The sequence below is a fragment of the Lampris incognitus genome, chromosome 3, assembly GCF_029633865.1.
Source record: "Lampris incognitus isolate fLamInc1 chromosome 3, fLamInc1.hap2, whole genome shotgun sequence".
NCBI classification, from domain to species: Eukaryota; Metazoa; Chordata; class Actinopteri; order Lampriformes; family Lampridae; genus Lampris; species Lampris incognitus.
In genome coordinates, this window is record NC_079213.1 from 99,223,333 (window position 1) to 99,237,297 (window position 13,965).

Below are 13,965 nucleotides of genomic sequence, written 5' to 3' on the forward strand. Positions count from 1 at the left end.
TGCTGTGCATGATGTGCATATGTTTAAGGGTGTACTGTATATATATATATATATATATATATATGTGTGTGTGTGTGTGTATTTAAGAAAAAAATTCAGACTTGACGAATCTCATACCATTCTACTAGCGGTGCAATATGAGTGGAGGATGAAGTCTCTTCCTGTCTCGCACTTTCACACCTTATGACCCTCTTCATCTTCAAACCATCGTATTCCCACCTAAATACCATCTTCATTAACCAAAATCCCCTTCTCTCCCCAAGATTGTCATATGTATGTGTGTGGGTTTGTGTGTTTGTGTAGAGGGGGAGGGGGATGGGGCGGGGAAAGGATGCCTGCCATGTCTGAATCAACCAGGGCGTGATGACATCTCTCCCCTGCACTGTAACCATGGCAACGCCAGCCAGCCAAGAAAGGCCGCTCTCCTCCCCCTGGCTGTCAACTCGCCCTGCATCAATTCCTTCCTCCCTCCCTATGCCCCCAAACTCTCTTCCTCTGATGCCCTTCCAGTGCCTCCCTGTCTGCTTCCTGTCCTTGGCTTTTCTGTCGACTCTCTCACTGTATCTTCACTGCCTTTTTTTCTGTACATCACCATTCTCCCTTTGTTCCCTGTTGCTCTTGAAATACTCATGGGTGGCTCAGTTACTTTGATGCCACCTCATCGCAGCTTCCTTCAGCTGTAGAGATCAACACACCAATACTCAAAGACATAAACACACACCTTTGGGAGTCGGGCTGTGAGATGGCATTTACAATAGCCTCAACTGCAGTGTCGAAGAGCTCGGGGTCAGGCAGGGCACTGAAGCAGTCTTGCACCAGGCCTTCGCTTTCATTGAGGGGTACATCCAGCAGCACCCAGGATGACAAGCAGCGCAACACACGAGCCTTCACTGCCCCGGGGCTGTCTGCCCTTCGCAGCAGCTGTTGCAGTAAGGGGCACACTGAACTCCACTCACGGCCCAGGGCCCCCCGCACCTAGAAGGAGAGGAGATGACCAGGGTTATATAACCCATTATTTATAGGGATGTACCAATCCAGTCCAAGAGATCAATATCAGAGCCAATCAAGGCTTATTCTAATTGATCAGTATCGGCTTTATTAAGTACTATCAAATGCTGATCCTTTGTTTATTTTACCCCATTGCCATTGTTTACATGACAGCCTATGGGAGCTGTCATAGAGGTGTCATAAATGCCCCATTGCGTGCTGTCTATATGCCATAAAATGACATTTTCCACAACTTGCCAGCAGTGAGGCACAACAAGCAGCTAAAATGTCTGCAGTATGGAACTTCTTTAAATTGGAAGATGAAAACAGCCCAACAGCCACACGTAATGTCTGCAATGCCAGTGTTTCACAGTAGTAATCAAGCAACTTTAAACACTATTTATATGATAAGAAGAATTCATTGGAAGGAATACAAATGAGTTTGGGTTACTTTTGGAATGTCCTTCCTTTTTTTAAGTGTTTTTCTATTTTTAAGATCTATTGTACCCTTTGCTATAAAAAAACAAAACAAAACAACGAAAACCATTGCTGGACAGCTGTGATGCTATTTTGTCATGCAGAGCTATTAGATTGTCGACTGAACTGATTTGATTGATTTTACTAACTTTTATGTACCCAAAGTATGAATTGTCGGAATCAAAATCTGCAGATACTCAAAATTAAAGGAATAGTTCAGATTCTTTTAAACGCATCCATATTTCATAATCACTGCTCAAGTAGTACATAGGTAGGTTTCATTTTCATGATCATTCATCTGTTTCTTGATACTAGACATGCAGCTCCAGCTTACCATCTAAAATTCAACGCAAATAATGGGGGAAAAATCCACAGTCCTTGTTCTGTGCGAAAAGCACTCCATGGTTCAACCAAAGCTAACATGATGCTACAGCAGTCTACCATTACAAATTCAAGTGGTCAATTTAAAAATGTACAGTTGTTTTTTTACAGTCAGTTATTGTCATTTTCCCTACTGTTCCTGCAATACAGCCTACAAGTGATTACCAGCAAGGAGACAGTTCGCTACAGCACAGCTAAGCAAACACTTCGAGGGAACTTGGCAATAAAACCAACTGTATGTTTTTAAAATTCACTACGATAGACCGTTGTAGCATTATGTTAACTGTGGAGTGTTTTCTTGCACAGAACGAGGATTGTGGATTTGTCCCTCATTTAACTGCAGACAGCAAGCTAGAGCTGGGTGTCCAGTGTCAAGAAAACGATGGATGACTGTGAAAATGAAACCTTCTTTTGTTCAACATGAGCAATGAGAATAAAATGGAGATCGATTCAAAAGATCCACACTACTGCTTTCAATGACTCATCTTGGAGGTCACAAAAACTTCAACACAACATTCTTAATTATCTATTGTCATCCTGGGTGCTGGGTATCTTATCGTTGTTTTTCACTGCCGTTATTCAAGCCTTTTTTAATATTATTTTTCACATCTTTCACTATAATTGTACAGCACTTTGATCAACTTCGGTTGATTTGATTTGCTCTATGTTTGTGTTTGGTTCCTTCTGCTCAGTGATTAACAAAAAAAAAACATTTTCTTTTAACTCCAGCTATAACATCATGGGCCACCTCAGGTACTGCAGCAACCTCTCACCTGTCCTTTTCGGTACTGCGGCAGACGGCTGGTCTGGAACTCCTCGGGAAGCACGGTGAGCAGCTCCAGCAATGCCAGGCACCGTGCCCGTCCATCCACCCCTCCCCCTTCTTCCTGGAACACCCGCACCATTTCTGCCACTGCTCCGGGCCAGGCCTCGGGCATGGTGTTGAGCGCCAACGAGGCCAGGGCCACACATAGGCGGGTGAGCACCATCTTAGAGCCGGAGGAGAAGCAGGCAATCTGGGAGAACAGCTGGGTCTTCAGCGACTCATACTGGTCTGTGGGAATGTCTGACCAGTAGCGAGAGATCTTAGTGTGGAGTGCACTGGCACCAAAGTACTGGATCTCTGGGACCTGTAGGAGAAGTTATATTGCTTAAAAACGATATGAAATATGTCTTCACCTCCATGTATTTTGTGTGTGTGTGTGTGTCTCAGTATTACCTTATCTGGACTAAGCAAGGCCCAGCAGAACTGCCAGGCCTGAGGGGAGACCTGGGCCTGCATCAACCATTTCTGGGCCAGGTTTTTATTCTCAATATTGGGATCATAGTACAACTGATGGAGGGCCTAGAAATGGAGTCAAAGAAAAAGGAAAAAAAGAGAAGTGAGGTAGGAGAGGGGAAGAGAAGCACTGTAGACAAAAATCCATCCAAGAACCATGACAGGGCTAAAATAACGTTTGAAAAAAAGACTAGCCATTGTAGCAAATTTGGTCACAGCCATGTTTACAGCTTCGCTCCACACAGCGATGATGGTGGGTGTGAAGGACAACAGACCAACTGGGAGATGGAAAGCTCATGAGACAGTTGAGGGTTTTTCTTTGTGCTGTAAAATAGCTTGCCATGTTAAATGCATCTTGCCTTACTTAGCAAAATGCGAACGTGAAGACACACATATATGTTGCCTCTGAAACCCAGAAAAATGGAGAAAGCAATGGTCTGAAAACAGCTCTCTGTTAAGTACAGCTTGGATTAACCAAGTGTGTGTGTGTGTGGGGGGGGGGGGCGAGAGACTAGCAGAGGGAGTGTGGAAGAGCGCAATATATAACTCGAGCAATGTTGGAAGAGAGGTGCTGCTCTGCAAAATAACACAATTGCTTCTCTCTCTCGGTCCATATCTCTCTCACTTTCTCTCCGTCTCTAAGGCACACATGTACATGCGCTCTTAACAGAACCACTGGCTGCCAGCACTAAGTGCCTGACAAACAACACAGAGAATCTGTTGGCTCATTCAGCTTCTGATCCTTGTCTTTACCCCTGCGGCCTGCACACATCAATTCCTCCATCACCAGTCCTGCCTTTTTGCCATCTTCCTCCCTCCAGCCTGTGCCCTCTGCTCAGTTTTTTCTCCATCTTCATCTCAGCTTTCCTACCATGTTCAATCCCCCACACCCAAATTCTCCATTATGGCATTTCATGTCAAATAATGAAGGAGGTGCAGAATAATAGCAGTAAAGACACAACGATGGGTTACAGGGCACACTGATAAGACTGCCGCAGCAGACTGTCAATAAAGCATTGATGCCTACCGGGAGCAGAGGGTCTCAGGTGGCTGGTTCTCTCCCCGTCTATGACTGTGCCTCAATTACCTGCCTCCATTTACCATAAGGGTCCCTGAAACACGCCTGGCTGTGTTGTTAATGAGCCAATAGCTTGCAGAGAATCATGTGGTGTCTGTGTGTAAGTGAAAGCCAAACAGAGAGAGAGAAAGAGAGAAAGAGAAGAGCAGCAGGTGTGTATGTGTGACTCAGTCCCTAAAACTTGTTTGGCTCTTCAATACTAATGCAGACCTTTCCTTTTGGCAATATTTAGCTTTCCTCAAGGGGAAACAATCACGATTTTCAACATTATCTCTCTATATGTTGTAATGATATCATTCCATTAGCAGCCATAACACTGAGCTGTCTTCTGTGTGTCTGAAATGTTGCCGAAATTGGGCAGTAAAGTGCCAGTGATGTGAATCGCCATCTTGACATGACATTCAGTGGCATTTGCTACAACAGCAGTATACATACTTATTTGCATTTTCTTTCATGTGAAAATTACAAACCTCAGTTCCTGGTCTGTGCTATACCTTTGTGGGCTACATCAAGACAGGCTACATCGTGTAAGAAAATGCAAATAATAACAATGCTACATACAGCTGTGGTAGCAAATGCCCCCAGTTGTCATATTAAGGCTACGATTCATGTCACTGGCGAACAGTTTATCACCCAATCTCAACAGCATTTCAGAGACACATTGAAGACTGCTTAGTATTATGGTTGCCTATGAGAGATGTAGGGCAGTCAAAATTGGCCAAAAATGACATTCGATTATTCCTCCTAAAAACAAAAAAACACATAGGTTCGAACCCATTCAAATATATTTCTGCGCATCATGTCCATAAGAGGGCAAACTAATGCAACGAGAGACATAACTACTTGTATATTTATTTCCACGTAAACATGTCTTTTAAATGATCTACATATCTACATATTACAAAATAAACATATAAGATGACGTCCTATACCGTTAAAACTTCATTTAGGCGTCCGGGCAGCATGGCGGTTTATTCCATTGCCTACCAACACAGGGATCGCCGGTTCGAATCCCTGTGTTACCTCCGGCTTGGTCGGGCAGCACCTACAGACACAATTGGCCGTGTCTGCGGGTGGGAAACCGGATGTGGGTATGTGTCCTGGTCACTGCACTAGCACCTCCTCTGGTTGGTCGGGGCACCTGCTCAGGGGAGAGGGGGAATAGCGTGATCCTCCCATGTGCTACGTCCCCCTGGTGAAACTCCTCACTGTCAGGTTAAAAAGAAGCGGCTGGCAACTCCACATGTACCAGAGGAGGCATGTGGTAGTCTGCAGCCCTCCCCAGATCAGCAGAGAGGATGGAGCAGCGACCGGGATTGCTCGGAAGAGTGGGGTAATTGGCCAAGTGCAATTGGGGAGAAAAGGGGGGGGGCTTCATTTAAAGACCACAGACATTGTGTGACTCCTGTCTGACATGCAGCGTATTCAGCGCAGTGGCCAAGGCCCTCGTGAGAATTCACGAGGCAGACAGCTGCAGTGGTGCAACTTTTTTTTGTTTTCACAAACGAATATTAATTTTTACTCGAACGTTTTTTGTTTTTTTTTTACAATTTGGTTATATAGTGTTGAATTTGGAATATTCGTTGACAGCCCAAGAGAGATGATGATGATGATGATGATGATGAAAAGGACTGCTTTCCTTTAAGTAAATGTCTCTCCACTTCTGGCATGGAAGGGAAATCATTGAAATTATTTGATAATTGATTTTTTTCCTTCATAATCAGAACAGATTAACAAATACCTTACTTGGGGAAGAGATATAATTCTGTTATCGGCTTGTGATAATGGGGATGTCTGTGTTTGGATCATTATGGAGCCTCTGTGCTGAAAGGCTGTAGAGCAGTGTCTACTGGCAGAGCTGCCTTTACCCACTCATTGTGTAGACGAGGCTGTGATATTGCAGTTCAAAGCAGCAGTGGATCATTACTGCAGTCTGCTGTGTGATCTCAGACCACTCCTTATCAAATTCCAGACCGGGCTCTCTCTGTGTGTGCATGCGCATGCAAGTCTACCTTTCCTGGGCTCATAATCAAAGCTTAAGACATAAAAGTGTCTGGTCATTTGCTGCTTTAATCTAATAACAGAGCAGTGCACGATCGTTCTCAAGGCCATATTGCATGTATTCATCGTTAATAATAATAGGTGTTCTGGTGTAATTCAGAAAACAGTAACACTTTTGTAAAAAAGTATGCAGGAGTAAAGAAACAGTTGGTTTGGCAGTGTAAGTAGGCTAAGTGTAGAAACCTCTCTCTATCTACAGATGGTAGCAATGTGCCTGGACCACATGGCTTCACCTGAAGATGGGTTGCTCTTGGCAGCGCACTGTCAGAGGTAATTATGCTCATCTACACTCTTCTTTTTCAGCACAACAATACGAGGATCTCTGTAGGTTTGTGTGTGTGTGTGTGTGGGGGGGGGGGGGACGTGTTTCTGTGAAGCAGAATCAGCGTCCATTCTTGCACATAGCTGCTGATTTAGCTGGCACGCTCGTGGCACTCACTCCCAAACTCGGGAGAATAAATGGACTCACCCCTGCGCGGCGTAAACATAAGCTGGGTGAAGGTAGGGGGGCGATGCGTGATAAGTAAAATGTGAAATGTGTGATAAGTATGTGTGTGGTGGACAGTGAACTTCTGATGCCTAAAAAGGCGCCGAGGGAACAACAGACTGTTCAAAAAAGAAGCAAACAGAGGACCTATGAAGATAAGATGGGAACTTTCTTCCTCTGACGTGCAATGTAGACACATACACAGGTCTTTGGATCCCACGCTCCACACAACAGTTGATGGCATGTCTTTGCGGAGGGTTCAGTGTGTTCCCAGCACCATCTGTTCACTAAATATACAGTCAACACAGTAATGGCAGGACACCCATTACTTCTAATTTGTACTGCAGTATTCAAGGAAGGTAAGGTTATTACATAGAGCCTTCATATTAGTGCATTGTAATGTAACAACTACCAGAAAGAGCGCTTGCAAGAGAGGTGACGATAATACACTGAACAAAGAAGAATAGTCTGTGTAAGTGTGTATCAAATAAGAGTGTGCGCGGGTGGTTGCTGACTGTTACTGCAGTCGGCCAAAAGAGAAATTAAAAGAATACCATGTTGCCAATAGTGACAAAATCTAAGGAAGATATAAGACCAAGCTCCCCACATACCATGAATATACTCGTGTCCCATGTGTCTTGACATATAATCCTGTTACATTACAATTTTCACTTCTCACATCATTCTGTAGACTGTTTGCCAACCAACACCTTATCAATAAAACTGATATATTTTCTCTCTCTTTCCTAAAAAAAAAAACCCAGAATCAATAGGTTGTGCCGGAAATTATGCTCAGGTCAACCCATATGCACGTCATGTTATCAACAGAACTGTTGTTCTGTCCTCCGTTTATGTTCGAAATCTAAACAAGGGGACTGTACTGTACTGTCTTCATTCTCTCTTTCCATCCTATCAATGAAAAAGCACCACTACAGCTCAGCTCAATCAAAAAATGCATCATCTCTGGGCATCCAGGTAGCATGGCGGTCTATTCTGTTGCCTACCAACACAGGGATCGCTGGTTTGACTCCCCGCGTTACCTCCGGCTTGGTCGGGCGTCCCTACAAACACAATTGGTTGTGTCTGCAGATGGGAAGCCAGATGTGGGTATATGTCCTGGTCGCTGCACTAGCGCCTCCTCTGGTCGGTCAGGGCGCCTGTTCAGGGGGGAGGGGGAATAGCATGATCCTCCCACATGCTACATCCCCCTGATGAAACACCACACTGTCAGGTGAAAAGAAGTGACTGAGAACTGGAGTTGGTTCCCCGGGCGCTGTACCACAGCTGCCCACTGCTTCTATACAATAGGATGGATTCAATGCAAAAGACACATTTCATTGTAACAAAAAACTGTACAATGACAAAAATAAAGTGGCTTTCTTTCTTCTTCTGTCCAGATGACACACCTAGTGCCTTCCTAGCTGTCTCCCTCACCACTTCTGCAACAGATGCCCAGCCATTCAGCAACTTTTCACTACCACCCAGTGCCTGTCTTAACTCCTCCCTGAGCTCCACACAACAGCCCCCCTCTTCAACTTCCACCATTTGATCCTTGGCTCTGCAGTCAGTCTTTTCCTTTTCTTGATCTCCAAAGTCATCCTACAGACCACCATCCAATGCTGCCTAGCTACTTTCTCCTGTTACCACCCCACAGTCTCCAATCTTTCAGATTACAACTCCTGCATAAGATAAATTCCACCTGTGCACCTTCCTCCACTGTTAGATGTCACCCTGTGTTCCTCCCTCTTCCTGAAATACGTACTCACCATAGCCATTTCCATCCTTTTCGCAAAATCCACCACCATTTGTCCTTCCACATTCTTCTCCTTGACAACATGCCTACCCCAACACCTCATCATCACCTCTGTTCCTTTCACCAACATGCCCACTGAAGTCCGCTCCAATCACCACTCTCTCCACCACTTCATCCAACTCATTCCCTAATTCTTCTTCTTCTTCCATCTCACGCAATTTGCGGGGCATATGCTCTGACAACATTCATCATCACACATTCGATTTCCAATGTCATACTCATCACTTTGTCTGACACTCTCTTCACCTTCAACACATTCTTGACATACTCTTCCTTCAGGATTACCCCTACCCCATTTCTCCTCCCATCCACACCATGGTAGAAGAGTTTGAACCGACCTCCGATGCCCCTGGCCTTACCCCCCCTTCCACCTGGCCTTTTGCACACACAGTATAGTATCTACCTTCCTTTTCTCCATCATATCAGCCAGCTCTCTCCCTTTACCAGTCACAGTGCCAACATGCAAAATTCTGATTAAAGTGACTGTGATTAACCCCAAATAAAGTTCAGCTGTTCCTGTAGTATTTTCCTGACATCTTCTTGGTTGCATGCAACGGCAAAAGCCATGGTCCACAAAGAGCTTACAAAGCATGAACAGGATTTCATTGTTGAACGGTATCGATCAGGAGATGGGCACAGGATTTCCAAGGCATCATATGGAACACAGCGAAGACAATCATCAACAAGTGGATAAAATATGGCACAACAGTGACATTACCAAGAACAGAACCTCCCTCCAAAATTGATGAGAAGACAAGGAGAAAACTGGCCAGGGAAGCTGCCAAGAGGCCTACAGCAACATTAAAGGGGCTGCAGGAATTTCTGGCAAGTACTGGTTGCTCCCTACATGTGAGAACAGTCTGGGCTATGGGGTAGGGTGTCAAGACAGAAACCTTTTCACATTCATTCAATAAATTAATCAATCAATCAAGAAAGAAAGCCCAGCTATATTTTGCAAATAGAGACATCCAGTCTCCCGCAACCATGTGGGAAAATGTGTGGTGGTCTGATGAGACCAAGGTTGAAGTTTTTGGCCATAATTCCAAAAGGTATGTTTGGTGCAAAACAACAAAGCACATCACCAAAATAACACCATACCCACAGTGAAGCATGGTGGTGGCAGCATCATCATTATTTTGTTTTTTTTTTTTACTTTTAAATTTCCCCTAATAGGTTTTTTTGTTTTTCACTTAAATCTTATAAGTTGCAATTTCACATTAAAGGGTGGAAAAAGTTCTGATTTATTTGTTTATTGCATCACAAAAACCTGCCATTTTAACAGGGGTATGTAGACTTTTTATATCCACTGTATATTTAGATATACATACATGAGTACCGATTTATATTACTAGTAATCATAGAGAGAAAAGTCCACATCCTTTAAAATATCCCTTTCCAAATGAAAATGGTTTTGTCACTGAATTATGTGAATGAAAGTAGATGTTCAGTCATTTCAGCAGGTTGTTACAAAGGGAGACAGCCGTTCTGCATCCAGTGTAAACAACAAGCAGGCAGGGTGGTCTGGTGGTTGTACAAACCACCCTGTAATGGGAAAACCAGCTCGGTCAAGGCTGACCCTTCCAAGTAGTACACACCCTGTTTGTTGAAGGAGAATATATAAATCCTAATTATACTCCAGTACTATAATAGTAATATTAATACAATAACAACAATAATAATATATCATATTATAATCTAATAGTAATAGAAGCTAGGTTACGAGGAGAGGTGATGATTAGCGAGCAGCAGTATGGTTTCATGCCACAAAAGAGCACCACAGATGTGGTGTTGGCTTTGATGATGTTGATTGAGAAGTATAGAGAAGGCCAGAAGGAGTTACACTGTGTCTTTGTGGATTTAGAGAAAGCATATGACAGGGTGCTATGAGAGGAGGTGTGGTAATGTATGAGAAAGTCGGGAGTTGCAGAGGAGTATGTAGGATATGAATGAAGGAAGTGTGACAGTGGTGAGGTGTGCAGTTGGAATGACAGATGGGTTCAAGGTGGAGGTGGGATTACATCAAGGATTGACTCTGAGCCTTTTCTTGTTTGCAATGGTGATGGACAGGTTGACGGACAAGATCAGGCAGGAGTCTCCGTGGACTACGATGTTTGCGGATGACATTGTGATCTGCAGCGAGAGTAGGGTGCAGGTTGGGGAGAGCCTGGAGAGGTGGAGGTATGCACTGGAGAGAAGAGGAATGAAAGTTAGTAGGAGCAAGACGGAATACCTATGCGTGAATGAGAGGGAGGACAGTGGAATGGTGAGGATGCAAGGAGTAGAGGTGACGAAGGCGTATGAGTTGAAGTACTTGGGGTCAACGGTCCAAAGTAACAGGGAGTGCAGAAGAAAGGTGAAGAAGTAAGTGAAGGCAGGGTGAAGTGGGTGGAGAAGAGTGTCAGGAATGGTTTGAGACAGAAGGGCACCAGCATGAATTAAAGGGAAGGTTTACAAGATAGTAGTGAGACCAGCTATATGTTATATGGTTTGGAGACAGTGGCACTGACGATAAGACAGGAGGCGAAGCTGGAGGTAGCAGAGTTGAAGATGCTAAGACTTTAATTGGGAGTGATGAAAGAGGACAGGATTAGGACTGAGTATATTAGAGGGACAGCTCAGGTTGGACGGTTTGGAGACAAAGGAAGTGAAGCAAGATTGAGATGGCTTGGACATGTGTGGAGGAGAGATGCTGGGTATATTGGGATAAGGATGCTGAATATGGACCTACCAGGGAAGAGGAAAAAAGGAAGACCAAAGAGGAGGTTTATGGATGTGGTGATGGAGGACTTGCAGATGGCTGGTCTGACAGAGGAAGATGCAGAAGACAGGAAGAAATGGAAATGGATGACCCGCTGTGGCGACCCCTAATGGGAGCAGCCAAAAATAGTAGTAGTAGTAGTAGTACTATATCTAAAACTCTTCTAGCTTAGCAGATAGATTACTGGTTGCTTGACTGGGCTAATTATAGTCAAGCGGAAATGCAAAATGGTGTGTGTGTATATATATATATATATATATATATACACACACACACACACACACACACACACACACACACACACACACACACACATACATACATTCAATGGACAACGATACAGACAAAGTAGCACTGTGCTCAAAAGATCCAAGACTGCACAAAGGGCTTTGTGTCAGATAAACACAAATGCGGTGCCAGGAACCATCATCTCCACCACTGTGTATAAAAGCATTTACCACTGTGATAGAGCAACAATTCAGCCCTGCTACTCTTTTTCATGTTTACTCCTACAACAATTGCTGTTCTTCTTACCTGCTTATGGGAAGAATAATTTGGTTCTCTATCAGTTCACACTACTATAACACAGAGATGATTTGATAGCTGTGTGAATATTTCCACTTCTGAGGATAAAATCACCAGCAGCCTTTCAGACTTTGAAAAAGCATTATGCTGGTAGTCTGGTGTGGATGCTTGTGAGACTACAGTTGCACTCAGAGAATCTGAGGTGGCCAACTGTCTTATTGCCATTATTGTAGGCCTACATAAAACTCAATGTTTCTAGCCGATTCCACAACCAATTAAGCGGAGGATGCGATTTTGGCTGAATATATTGAAACATATTGGGAGTAAAAATATGGGTTGAAGGAGTGATCGGATTTTCTACTCCATCTTCTGAATACTGTTGACAAGCGTGACTAAACCAGGCATGGCTAAATTACAACCACAGCCTTCATCTCTGATGTACGGGTTTTTATTTCTATACATACCTATAATGGCTTGAAGCCTTCAAAAGAGCTAATACTCTGTTACAATGTGAGCTATCTGATACCTACTCAGTACAGATATAGGCTTTTAGGGGATTTGATACTGTAACCTGAACCACCAAAAAATCCCATAAAAACGTTTTGTGAAATTTTCCAAAGTGGCTAAATTGTGCCATGATCTTGTGTCTATGAAGGAGGATACATGGACTATCTTTTCATCTGGAAATTTTTTTCCCCTGGCAACTTCCACTGAAAGTAATTTTGGGTTGTTTTTTCATATCCGTGTTCAGTCAGTCTTTGTTATGTTGCTGTTTTTATTTAAGGTCAGATTTTTTTCTTTAATGAGGAAATCACTTATTCTTAAGATTCACCTTTGCTTTGAAGAACTCTGATTGAAAACCCCACATCAGTTAAACCTGTCTATCAAATACAAAAATAGGATGAACAGCTTTTAAAGAAAAGGAAGGGGTAATGCTTACACATCTCCCATTTATCCTTAGGACATCATAATAATGTCATTACGGATATTATTAGCCTACTAGCAACTTAGACTAAACATATTTTACCATTAACATAAGACAGAACATGTGCAATATGGGATTTATGAAGAAAAGACAGGCTATGTGCAAGCATTTCTGGAAGAGAAGCAGGAACACCATATATTATGATATCAAGAGGTCATCATCAAAAATTCTTTCACAGTTTTAGCTTTTTTGCTGTTACACAGGTTAACATTTAAAGAAAATTAAGAGACTATGCATAATATTTAAACATGGGGTCGACAACCAGACAACACCAGATTTGCAATCATTTTCACTCATTAAACATGACTTCAGAAATAAGAATATGCAGGGAAATGATCCTGGGGGGGGGGGGGCATAAATGAAGGATGTCGTACTAAAAAGGTGTGCTTTAGCAACATAATCAATGTTAGGCATAACAGCTTGCAGTCCAAAATCTATTTTACTTGAATAACAGATAAACTGACTTTTACTATGTCACACACACCTTTGATTCGTTCATGAAAATTAATATAATTGAGCATTTGATGAGTGGAATCCTGTATCATTCCTTGCCAGGTTGGGGATCATCTGGGTTTTGTTTACTTTGAGACTTATTTTGAATTATTTTGAGACTTATTTCATGAGTGACTTTTTACCACAATTTAGCCAAAAGATTATCAAAATAACACCCTCATATACACACACACACACACACACACACACACACACACACACACACACACACACACACATTGCCTGGGTTAACAAGGTCCATGTCAAGTGTTGGGGAACCATGACAACCTGATGAGAAAAGGGCTACTGGAACAAGACATTCATTGACGAGGGCCGAGAACCTGGAACTGATGGAATGGAATGATAACAGCAGACCCCAGGAGAGGGGCTATATGAAGAGTATGTGGAAACTGTGGACCAGTAGAAGACCTACTTCCACACTGACTCAGAAGCAGCTAGTGGCTCAATGCTAAAACATCAATAGAAGGAAGCTACTGTCACAACTTGAGATACATGTTCAAACAGGATGACTATACAATTCAGCACCTTGAATGGCCACCCAGTAAAAAGGAGATACTACATGAGGACAGACTCATACCAGCTGAAACAATCCTACCAGCCACGACAGCTGAAGCTACTAAG

At 43.2% G+C, this 13,965-nt stretch overlaps 1 protein-coding gene across 1 annotated transcript in view; it reads right to left on the minus strand.

Moving 5' to 3' along the window:
• The window catches only part of LOC130109364 (importin-13-like), a 68,765-nt gene that overhangs the window by 50,490 nt on the left and 4,310 nt on the right, over positions 1 to 13,965 (minus strand). The window contains exons 2-4 of the mRNA XM_056276237.1: positions 3,065 to 3,190; positions 2,619 to 2,975; positions 722 to 975 (exon numbers count right to left, since the gene is read on the minus strand). Coding sequence (XP_056132212.1) covers positions 722 to 975; positions 2,619 to 2,975; positions 3,065 to 3,190 — 737 coding nt within the window. The remainder of the gene's footprint in view (positions 1 to 721; positions 976 to 2,618; positions 2,976 to 3,064; positions 3,191 to 13,965) is intronic.